Genomic DNA, 12,399 nt, shown 5'->3' with positions numbered 1-12,399 from the left:
AGGGGCCCCATCATCAAAGACTACAGAGTTTTTTTTAAAAGATCAATAAAACATATATCATAAAAAAAAGGTACTACTCAATTTCTTTATCTGTAACATTAGGAGTCCTCCAGAACAAAATAATAATAATAATAAGGTAAATCTACAAAGTGTGAAAGATGCTGACAAAAGCTGGGGAGTGGGGGGGAGGAGGAAGAGGAAGGGATAGCTAGTTTCGAGGAATGAAGAGAGAAAAAGTAAAAGGCAGTGGCCAGATCAAATAAAAGTTTAAAAATGCTGCTCTTTTCACATCTTATTGACTTGTACAACTATGCTGAAAAGAAATCACTGTTTAACCATTCACCAAATTCATTCTGTAGTTTTAGAGACGACATTTCTTTAATTTCTTGTTCCCTTTATGTTTTTCAAAAGTTGAATTTGTTTTCTACTTTAGCCTAATTTTACCCTTTTGATATTTCTATATATTACTCCACGATGATTTGCTCTTCCTTTCTATTTGAGTTTTCACTGCTTGTTCAGTTAATTATTATAGAAGGTTTCCTCTGGCTCTTAATTTTCTCTCCTCTACTTCAGCTATTTGCTGTTTTATTTTTTCCTTATGCTCCTTAAATGTTTTTTAAGATGTGTGATTTTTTTTTTTACTAAAAGTGAGAATTTAATTCAGAACAATCTAAGTAATTAGTTGATGTGGGAAGTAGCCATCTAAAATGTGTACCATAATTCTTAGCTGTCTTCCCTGATAAAGAAAAAACATTCTGTGCTTTCTCAATGAGCAGCAGGAACTCAAAGAATTTTAATTTCATTATCTAAAACTGGGTTTCATTTCACCTAGTTGAATGTTAATTAGGAATGTTCATTAAGCAACTCCTTTGAAATTAATTCTATGAGAGAATCAAATGACTAATAAGCAAAAAGGGATTATGGACTGCAAGATATGAAACTGAAAAACAAATGCTGAACTAATCAAATTACCTGTGAAGGCTGTGGTCTTGGAGGCACTGCAGGAGGATGGGCAACAACTCCAGCCTGTTGTTGTCCTAGAGGGACATATCATAATTATTTTGTAAAATACATGGGCTCAGTCATCTGAAGACAAATTCTAAAGAATCAAATCAATTAAATACTTATTAAAGCACTTGTGTGTGCAATGTGCTCTTTGGGACCTTGGGGACACAAAGACAAAAATGACACAGTCCCTGCCTTCAAGAACCTTGATTCTATCTGGATGATGCAACACGTAAACAAATAAGAAAACAAAGGCAATATGAAGGAGAGAGCACTAATACGAAATGGAATACTGAGTCTGGGAAACAGTAAACATTCCAATCTGGCTGGAATAATATGAAACCTAGTTGGTCGGGCAGGTTGGTTAAGCCAGATTTTGAGGAGCCTTAAATGCCAGACTGAACTGAGCAATGTGAAGGCTACCACAGGAGCGCAAGAGGAGTGAGAAATTCCTGAACTGAAGTAGGGGGTAAATGGCAGAGATATGGAAACAGAACTGGCAAGAGTTGCCAGGTGAATATTGAGTGGTGAAGAATAGAGAACAGTCTAGAATTAGTGAGAAGAGTCTAGAATTCCTGGGAATATGGTGCTACCAATTCAACTGAATGCTTTATTAATAAGCACCTATTATCACAGAAATATGTTTTACATGACTGCACCTGTATAACCTGTATCAGGGAGGGGGGAAAGAAAGAGAGGGAAGGAAATGATTCATAACTCAAAATTTTAAAAAGATGTTAAAAATTGTTTTTACATGTAATTGAGGGAAATTATTTTTTTTTTAAAAGCACCTATTACATGCAAGGCTCTAGGGAAACAAAGATAAAAACAAAACAATTCTTGTCCTCAAGGAACTTATGTTCTACTACTGCCTAAAGCAAGAAAATACACATATAAACAAACAAAATCCAATTTTTGGAGGGACAAGGGAGGTATCAAACACTAGAATAAATCAGGAAAGATCTCTTGAAGTGACATAAACTGAGTCTTGAAAAAACTCTAGAAATGAAGAGAGAGAACATTCCAGTCATAGGGAGCATGGGGATTGTTCTGTATAGTGAACAGCAAGTGGGCCTGGTAAAGACTGGAATGTAGTGAGGGCTGAAGCCAGATTATGATGGGCTTCAAATATCAAACAGAAATCTATGCTTTATAACAGAAAGGAGAGGGGGAAATGATTGGAAGTGCATGTTTTCTGAGAAGACAGAGTGGGATGGGATTAAAGGCATTCAATCTATCAACAAGTATTAACTAAGTGCATATTATGTTCCAGGTATATAAATTCTAAATTCTAGGGATTCAAAAAACAAATATAAAGAAACAGTTACTGCCCTCTAGTTTACTGAGCAAATGGATTAATCTTGGCAAAGAGAAAGCAACTCTTCCTCAAAGACTAAAGTGAAGAAGAGTTTTGATGCAAGTGACTGTGGTCACCTATTTGTAGCAAGACACTGGCAAGGCAAAAACAATAATCAAAGTAACAGAAATATCAAGAGAAAGAGGAGTCATCTTCTAAAAGAAAGGGGGTGGGGTAACACTGGGAGCTTCAAGAGACTGAGTTCCATAGATTTAAGAGCTGGAAGGGACCTTAGATATTATTGAGCCCAGGAAATGAGGCCAGGAGAGGTTAAGTGACTTGTTGAAGGTCACAGAGCTACTAAGAATCTCAGGTTGCATTTGAACTCAGGGCTTCTCAATTTCAAGTTTGGTACTCTATCCACTGCACCATGGGTGTATGACTTTTTCTAACATCATATGGCAGTTCAGGAACCAGCTCCAAGAAGGCAGATGATAGGGTCAGACAATGACAAAATGGATCAAAGGCTGGAGAACAGGTTAGTGGAACTGATTACCTACAGGATTAAGACTATAAATAGAATAAAGCAAATCTAGAGCAGTGCTCTAGAGAAGACCAGAAATGGATAAAATGACAAGAAGTCATGGAGATGAAGAACAGAACTGAGTGTGAAGCAGAGAGACAAGAAAGGACAAGAAATAATCAGAGGAAAATTTCAGAGCTTATGATCAGAGGTAAAACAGTTTTAGTTGAAAGTGAGAACTAAGGTATGACCACTTCTATGGTTAAGGTGGTTAAGGTAGAAAGGGTTTTTAAATAATGACAAAGAAACTGATGAAATGGGAAACCACACTGTTCATCAAAGGGACATATCAACACATCAGCTGAAAACACAGAGGCAAATCCCACTTCATTATAATTGTTGTGTTCTCCCCCACCCACCCAACAGTGTCCTTCCCCTTCATAACTATTTCATATTTATTTTGTATATATTTGTATATTATAGGTTGTTTACAGACAGAAAGTAGTAAGCTCTTTAAGCTGTTTCTTTTTTTATCTTTATAGTCTTAGTGCCTAGTACAGAATAACAAGCTTAATAAATGTTGATTACTCATTTTATACCCCTCCACTGCCTAGAAATCAGGATGAACTCAAAAAAATATCTGTCAACAAGAGGATTCAAAAGTTCTCTGAAATTTCAATAAAAGTTATTAAAACAGCTTGGTTCCGGTAATTTTATCATGTAGTAACAAGTTGTGTACATCTCAAAGTGAAATTTTTTTGGTTCATTGTTGGAAGCAAATCAACCTTAACAGGTAAAGTCATATCAGTAATCAACCCTGTCTGTACATAATGGACTGAAAAAACAAATAGCAAACAATGTAGTTAAGAAAAGTCTCCACTTGATTTCCAGGGTGTTAGGACTAAATAGTTACACATAAAATAAAAAAGAAAACTGCAATGTTTTGAAAGTGAAGTTTTCATTTTATAGGCTAAGTAGTCAAGAAACACTGTAGTTTTAGGGAGAAGCTTTTCCTTATTCAGGAAGTTAACTTCAAACAATTAGATGTTAAAGCTGTCCTTTTAATACCTGATGTATTTTGTTGTATAACACTCATTTTTGGATAAATCCCTCTTCCCATCCCCATCTTCAGCAGGACTCTACTTGTAACAGAGATTTTAAAAGGAGCAAAGAAAGCAGTTCAACAAAACCAAAACAGTGGCCTTCCCTTACAATACATGCAGGATCCACCCACGTAATCCTCCACATCTATGCAATGAAGAGACAGAGGTGCATTTTCTCAACACTTGTTTGGGCTCTTATAAGCCTGGCCATTCTAATTACAAAGGAAATAACAGTTTCAAAATAGCACATGTTTTAAGAATGGGCTAAAATTATGATATTATATCCCTTTATTTGGTGTAATTTCAAAATTTAATTGAATTAATTTTAACTTATGTTACAGTTCTCTAATCCCTACCTGTTGTGACTGTAAAAGTTCTATTCATATCTAAAGATGATGATCTAGAATGGGAGGGATGAGGTCTTGGAGGTGGGGGTGGGGGTGCAGTGTTATCTGGAGATGTTCCTGAATGTGACCTGCAAAATAAAATTCATAAAAGAAATTACTTGAACCAGTGATAATTACTGTAGCTTAATATTCATATTAACTTGACATATTATAAAAAAAACATTTTCCTGATCCCCAAATTAATTGATTGGCTGTCACACTTCTTTACCTCCTCTGATCTAGGTGGCTTTCTGAAATAAGGGCTGAGCCAGGAAGAATATTCAGGGTAACAAATATAACCTTAAAGGAAAGGAAATGCACATTTGTATCACTCGGAAGGTCAGATTCCTAAATCAAATTGGGCTTGGGCTTGGCTGTCCCTGGAGAAACATTTTTTTTTTTTGCTGCCATATCCTGTTATACAATGACTAAAAAAAACCATTATCTATACTCTGAAAAGGTACCTTGTTCTATGGGTTTTGTCGGTTTAATCTTGTCACGAGGAAAAAACTGGATATATAAATTTCCATAAAGTAGGAAACTCAAGAAAACATTAAAGGATATACATGCAATCAGGATAAGAAAAACTGTGCTTTAATGAACAGAGGTTATTGCCTTTCTCCCACCAAAAATGTAGGAAGAAAGAAGTCTTGTCCCCCTGCATAAGTCAAGAACATACAATTCTTTGTAAACAGCTTTTTAAAAAATCAGATTTAAATATCTGAATTTATGGATGGAGAAGCTTTTTCAACACAAATTGATAAGGTTGTTTTAAAAGTAAAATTCACCTGTTGCTACTTTTAAGTTAAAAACATCCAATACATTTACTCATTTGCCACCTTATTAGATTCATACTGTTGGGATGTAAAAGGACTAATTAAGACTCCAATATGGAAGACTTAAAAGCTCTTTTAAAAAGCCTCCAGAGAGAAGAAAGTTCAGAAGGGGGTACAAACAGGCAAAGACACTTTTATTATTACTAGCAGTAATTATTCATTACCATTAGTTAAGTTTTATAGTAGAGTTTCATATACAAGCCTCTCTTCTGTTATTCCACGTTTATTGAAAGTGTTCATGTTTCTTGATATTTAAATTCATAACAAAATGCTAACACTTCAAATTTTTTAAAAATTAATTTTTAAAAATACATAAAAGTTCTTCTACACTTAATTAAAACAGTAAATATCACAATTATCTAGTTTCTATTCAGCTGTACTAGCCATTAAATAGCCTTTGGATGACAGAATAATTTGTTCTGTGTTCAAAATATTTTAAAAGGTCTTTACCACAGGAAATACTGACCGTTGCCGAGTTACAGTGTTTCCAATCTGCTCTGGGTCAGAGGTAAAAGAGTCTGAACTACTGTACCCATCTGCTGGTGGTAAATGGGAAAAAAAATACACAATTTCATAATTAGTCACCTCATTTTTTACTCCTTTATCCAACAGTATATTTTTATATTTTTACGCATTATACATTAGTGGAGACTGCCAAGGGAAATCATATCCAGATGAAGTAAGTAAGCATCAAGCAACTTTAAAATTGGAAATTAGAAATAATAACTCTATCAAGGAATATAAAAAAATCATCAACTTATGATTTAACACAACCTTCTTGTGATACGTTACTTTTGATTGTGGAAAGAGTAGCAGATTGGATATCAAGACTTGGAGAAGTACTAGAGAATCCTATTTTGCTGGTTGGAAAGCCCTTACTTTGACAGACTTATAATGTAAATTCTCAGAGGTAGGACAACAAAACACAATTAGGTAGGGAATTCAAGTGGTCTCTGTTGATGTTGACGTGTAATATTTAGAGGCAGAATGGTGTAGTGCATTTAATTTACTTACTACTTAAATGACTTTGGTCAAGTAATTTAACCTCTTTTCACCTTAGTTTAATTAAGAGATTGATCAGATAACCTCTACAAGACCAGCTCTAGAGTTATGTTTTTATAATCAGGAAGACCTAAGTTAACATCCCTCCTCAGACACTTACTAGCCATGTGACCTTTGACAAGTAAGTCACTTTAACCTGTCTTCTTAGGTTTTCCCATCTATAAAATGGTGATACCGTGTTTCCCCGATAATAAGACCTATCCCGAAAATAAGCCCTCCCCTTACTGTGTAAGATTCCTCTAAAATAAGCCCTCCTCCGAAAATAAGCCCTACTGAGATTGCTACTGTAGTGAAGGTGATCCCCTGCGCTACACGCTACATTACGGTACCCTCTGTATGCACCTCCCCTCCCTCGTGAAACACACGCCGCACTCCGAGCTGCATCCAATCAGAGCTGCAGCAGTGAGTGCGTCATCCTGTTCTTCCCCAGTGATTTGCTTGCTGGCGCCATTGAGAGCAGTGCCACGGAGGAGAGCTGAGGCAGGACAACATAAGCCCTCCCCTGAAAATAAGCCCTCTGGTGTTTTTCTTTCCAAAAAATTAATAAGACAGTGTCTTATCGGGGAAACATGGTAATAATACCATCTATCACACATGACTGTTATAAAGATTAAAATGAAATAATATTAGAAAAGTGGTTTCTTTGAAAACTTATACTATAAATATATTATAAAGACTAGTTATTATTTATATTACTGATAAAATAGGACTTGGAACATATGGCTTAATTTCCTTAAAGCAACCCAGGCTTCTTTCTTCCTCTTATCCAATGAATTGATGAAGAGACTAGATGTAGGGGTGGACAACCTATGGCCTTAAGTGTGACCCTTTGGCTGAATCCAAACTTCCCAGAACAAATTCCTTTAATAAAAGTTTGTTCTATAAAACTTAGAGTCAGTCAAAAGGCCATACTTAAGGACCCAGGAGGCCACATATGGCCCCGAGGCCACAGGTTCCCCATCCCTGAAGAATTATCTCCCAATTTATCAAAGAAACCAAGAGCTGTCCAAGAATCCTTTCAGAAAGGCAAGACTGCAGCTGGGTAGCGCATAAAGTGCTAGCCTAGAATCAGAAAGACATGAGTCCAAATCCAACCTCAGACACTCACTAGTAGTATGAACCTGGGGAAGTCATTTAACCTGTCTGCCTCGACTGTAAATTCCCAACCATAAAATGGGGATTATAATAGCAGCTACTTCCCCGAGTTGTTGTAAAGACAAAATATCTTCACAAAAACATGCTCTGCAAACCTTAAAGCACTATATAAAGGCTAGTTATCACTATTAATTCAAATAATTTTGGCATGGCTAAAATGCAGTAATAAATGCAGGTGGATATACAGTAACAATAACAACTCTTTAAAGAATTCATTTTAGTGTTAACAATTTTGCAGCAAATTTCAACAATAAAATATAACTAAAATTTTACTCAGTATAAACATATTGGAAAATGATATTTTGCATTAGTATCTTACCTGGTGAACTTCAGAATGAAAGTAGCCCTATTTGGTTATTTCAAAACTATTAAGTAGTTTACTTTATAATGAAGCTGATAATTTGGTGAACTGGCAAGCCAATTAAAGAAAAATAAATTTTCTTATAAGGGTTAAAAGGGTAGATTTCTATGATTATTCTGAAAGGCATTTTTCAAAGGTTATAGACATTCAGACATGAGTTCTCTACAATCTTGAATTTCACCTCAAATCTTCTGGTTTTCTTTTCTTTAGGAATCATCTAATGTCAGCCTTGACATCATAAAACAAGGACTGCACTTAAGCCTATCAATCTTCACTACAGCTGGGGTTTTTTGGTTCTCAAATAGAGGAGAAAAGGAGGATACTTGTTGGACGACTAAACAGCTTTCCTCTGAATAGAATGAAGATAAAGGAACTGAATTGTGATTTATAAAAGAAGGAAAAGGGTACAGTTTTCTACATATACAATTCCCCTAATGCGGAAGAAAGGAAGTAGAGGAGCTAAGAATGAGTCAGATTGTTCTCAAAAATAACAAATGGGTCGGATCATCAGCCCAATGAAGCCTGACTGCTGTTTCAGACACAGAAAAGGGAGATTCCAAAAGGGGGGGAGAAGCAGTGTACAGAGTCTTCATAATTTCATACATAAGTATAAGAGGTTTTAAAGTCAGGTGCATTTAATACAAACTTTACAAAATGGCTATTACTTTCATTTCTTCAGTGCCTAAATCAAGATTGATAGTTATAGATTTTAAAAGCTACATTTTAACTTACCAACTGTATTTCCAGAAACAAATTTCACTGATGAATTTATCTTATTTTCTTCTGAAAGGTCAGGTGGTTTCACAAGTAATGGGCTAGTGGGATTAGTGTGATCTAATAGAAAATGTATTACACAAAAATATCTAAGTAAAATTAAATATATTTTAAAATGATACAAATCCATAAAATTTGTCATAAAAGATACTTCCTTTAAGTATTTACAAATAGAAAAAAAAGTCTGTCAAAGCTATTATTTGCATTTACTTCATGAAAGTATAAAATTCAACTATCTATTTTTTACATATTCTTCTCTTAGTTTTTAGGTAGACTTTTAAGTAACATCTAATGATTCCTTTTTAAATATCAAATTTACAATGTAGGTACTATGATTAAAACCTGTATGTTTAACATATTTTAATTACAAATTCCTAACAGCCACATAAAAATGCAAGTTATTTAAAGAATCTCTCTTCTCAAACTACATTCTTAATGTTTAGAGATATATATGTTTTTTATTTACCTTGAAGAAGGTAATTTCCAGTAAGCAATCATATACCCCACACAGTTATTTTATATATGTAAAAGCATTTTGCAAATCAACAAGCATTTATAAAGTGCCTACTACATGCCAGACTCTGTGCTAAGAGCTGAAGAAGCAAAGAAAAGCAATCTGCCCTTAAGGGACAACTAGGAGGGTTAGCTGAATGGCAAGCATCTATCTCCCAGGGTTGTTTTAAGGATCAAATGGGATTGTCTTTGTAAAGCTCTTAGCACAATGGCACTATATAAATGCTAGCTGTTATTATTATTGCTTAAAGAGCTCACAGTCTAATGGGGATGACTACAGGCAAACAACTATGTACAAATAAAATAAAATGAATAAATTGATAATATAATAGTATTATAAGATATTATATATATAATATTGTATTATATATTATAAGATAATATAAAAAAGAAGACACTAACATTAAGGTACAAACAGGAAGAATATTATATAAATACTAGCAGCTATTGATTATGTTATTTTATATCCTAAAAACTTATTTCATCTATATAAATGTGAATAGTAAAGGTCTAGGATTCCCCCCTCTCTTCAAACAGTCAAGTCACCCCATGTCTTTTTTCTTTTTGTTTTTGTGGCGGGGGTAAGGCAAGGCAACTGGGGTTAAGTCAAGGTCACACAGCTAGTTTAGTGTCAAGTGTCTGGGGCCAAATTTGAACTCAGGTCTTCCTGACTTCAGGGTTGGTGCTACTCACTGCCGCCACCTAGCTGCCCCAACCCCATATCTTAAAAAAAAAAAAAAAAAAAAAAAAAAAAACACCTTTTGACAGATCCTACTATCCTGTCAAGGTATCATTCTGTATTTCTTTGCCTTTTATCAGCCAGTGCTTTTGTCCTAGAAAAAGCATCTATATTGCACTGTTTCCACATCCTCTCTTCTCATTCACTCAATCCTTTGCTGTCTGGCTTCAGACTGCATTATTGAACTGAAACTGTTTTATTCAAAGTTACCAAAGATCTCATGACTTTTTCCTCCATCTCAACCAATATGCTGAGTCTAATACTGCTGACCACTAATTCCTCCTAGATATTCTCCAGGATTTTTGTGACTTTATTCTCTAGTGGCTTTTGTCCTACCTGTTTAACTGTTCCCTCTCAGTCCTTTCTGCTGATTTATGATCTATACTACAACCCTCAGTTGTGGGTATTCCCCAAGGCACAGGCCTAGGTCCTTTTCTTTCTCTCACTGGCTTATTAGCTGCCATGGGTTTAACTACCACCTCTATACAGATGACTCCTAGATGTATATCAGTCTCTCACATCACCAACTGCTTATTGGACATTTCAAACTGGATGTCCCACAAACATCTCAAATGTGTCCAAAGAGAGCTCATTATCTTTCCCCAAAACTTGACTTCCAAATTTCAATTTCAGTTGACACCACCATTTTTCCAATCCCTTGGTTCATAACCGTGGATCTTCAACTTTGTACTTTCTTATCCAACATACCTAATCCACTTCTGTATCTAAAACATTTCTTGCATCCACTCTCTCTTTTATATGCACACAACCACCTTAGTTCAGCCTTCATCATTTCAGCCTTTCTCATCCATCTCTTCTCCAATCCACTACATTGCTACTGAAGCGATTTTCCTTAAACTCAGATCTAACTATGTCAATCCCTCATTCAAACACTTGTGGTGCCCTACTGCTTCTAGGATAAAATATAAACTGTTTAGCTTCTAAAGACCTCAATGTCCTGGTTCTAGTCTATTTTCCAGGGCCAATGGATACTGTTAACCCACGTGCATTCCATAATCAAAGCAAAACAGCCTTCTCTCTGATTCTTATATATAATACTCCATCTCCCATCTCTATACCTTTGTGCTGGCTGGCCCCCTCCCCCATGCCAGGAATGTCTTTTCTCCTCACCCTCTGCCTCTTTTTCTTCAAATTATAACTTAAGCAGTAGGTACTTAATAAAGCTTTTCCTGATAGCCACTAACTTCTAGTACCTTCTCTTCCAAGGTATTTTCTATTAAACTACCTTTTTTAAATTCTGTAAATACTTACACATGTCCATGATGTTTTACCCTATTAGAATGCAAGCTTCTTCTTCTTCTTTTTTTTTTTTAAGCAATCGGGGTTAAGTAACTTGCTCAAGGTTACACAGCCAGTTATTTCTGGGTGTGGTGCTAAGTAAGTATCTGTGCCCAGATTTGATCCCCAGGTCATCCCGACACTGGAGCCGGTGCTCTTACTCGCTGAACCACCTGGCTGCCCCTAGAATGCAAGCTTCTTGCAAGTGGGGATTGTTTCATTTCTTTTTGTTAGTGTCACCAACCCCTAGCAAAGTGTCTGACACATAACAGGTCTTTAATAAATGCTTGTTGATTGTTCGGTGGCAAATTTTCATTCCTTGTTCATTTTCTTATCAATCTTTCACTCATGTTATATTCCACTTAAAGTTTTCTATCCAGTTCAACTGTTCTGTATATTTTTGTGAAATGAAGAGAAAATATTAAATTTTAAAGTGAGCTCTGGGCAGAGACTTGCCATGGAAAAGAGTAAACTATTAAGAACTAAAGCTGATCACTAAAAGCATAATTATTTGGTTGTTTTAAATTAGTAGCACCTTTTTTTTTTTTAGAAATCAGTTTTCTTACCACTTCCAGTTCTTTTAAGTTCCATTTCCTGCATGTGAATTTTGCTTGGAGTCATTCGAATGGGAACTGGATGAACAATAGCAGTATCCTAAATATGAAAGGGAGGAAACAGAGTATGTTAGCACCATATAAGTTTTTTTATGTCATGCTAGTTACTAAAACCTAAAAAATATATTTTTCATTCATATTTAGGCAGACATCAAACATGGGTTAGTATTATAAACTGATTAAGTCTTTCTGAAGATAACCTAGCTAGAAACTAACATGGAGAATAATTTTACTTGTTTTGTAATAAATATAGCTCAAAACAATTTATATATGCTTAATCAAACTTTGTTACCTACATAGGTAAAATAACATTATAAAAATTCAACTGCTACCCATATTCAAAATCAAAGTTTCAGGAACCAAAGAATTTTGGCTTTTGGGAATTACTAAATATAATTTTTTACTTTGGACAGTTTATGCAAAAACCAACAACATTATACTCTAAAGGTTCAATAGATAAACAAGGGCCTGAAAACTAGAAAATGCAATTCTCCCACCAATTTGCTATAATTATCCTAGGGCATGTTCAAAACTACCTGATACCTATAAAGTAAAAAAAAAAACAAAAACCCCACAAAAGTCAAGCTCACTCCCCCAACAGCAAAAATTCAATCACAAATTTACCAGCTAACATAAGATTATAATCCAGATAGTTTAAAAGGTGATTTGTTTCATAAGTACCTTAAATAGAAGGCCTAGACATGGTCAATACCCCCATACACAGGGGTTCTC

At 35.1% G+C, this 12,399-nt stretch overlaps 1 protein-coding gene across 11 annotated transcripts in view; it reads right to left on the bottom strand.

The window, feature by feature from the left end:
- The window catches only part of REPS1 (RALBP1 associated Eps domain containing 1), a 99,922-nt gene that overhangs the window by 7,590 nt on the left and 79,933 nt on the right, over positions 1–12,399 (bottom strand). For 6 of the 11 annotated variants that reach the window (XM_069077237.1, XM_069077236.1, XM_069077240.1 and 3 more), the window contains 5 exons: positions 11,620–11,707; positions 8,461–8,562; positions 5,617–5,686; positions 4,285–4,403; positions 973–1,037 (listed from right to left, as the gene is read on the bottom strand). In XM_069077237.1, the coding sequence (XP_068933338.1) occupies positions 973–1,037; positions 4,285–4,403; positions 5,617–5,686; positions 8,461–8,562; positions 11,620–11,707 (444 nt within the window). Of the gene's footprint in view, positions 1–972; positions 1,038–4,284; positions 4,404–5,616; positions 5,690–8,460; positions 8,563–11,619; positions 11,708–12,399 lie in introns of all 11 variants that reach the window. The other 5 variants (XM_069077235.1, XM_069077229.1, XM_069077232.1 and 2 more) reach the window with 1 other exon arrangement.

The sequence above is a fragment of the Petaurus breviceps genome, unplaced genomic scaffold, assembly GCF_028583685.1.
Source record: "Petaurus breviceps papuanus isolate PSGF00001 unplaced genomic scaffold, PetGlider_PUasm1.0 90977, whole genome shotgun sequence".
Taxonomy (NCBI): domain Eukaryota; kingdom Metazoa; phylum Chordata; class Mammalia; order Diprotodontia; family Petauridae; genus Petaurus; species Petaurus breviceps.
This window is presented reverse-complemented; position numbering and strand designations above follow the sequence as displayed.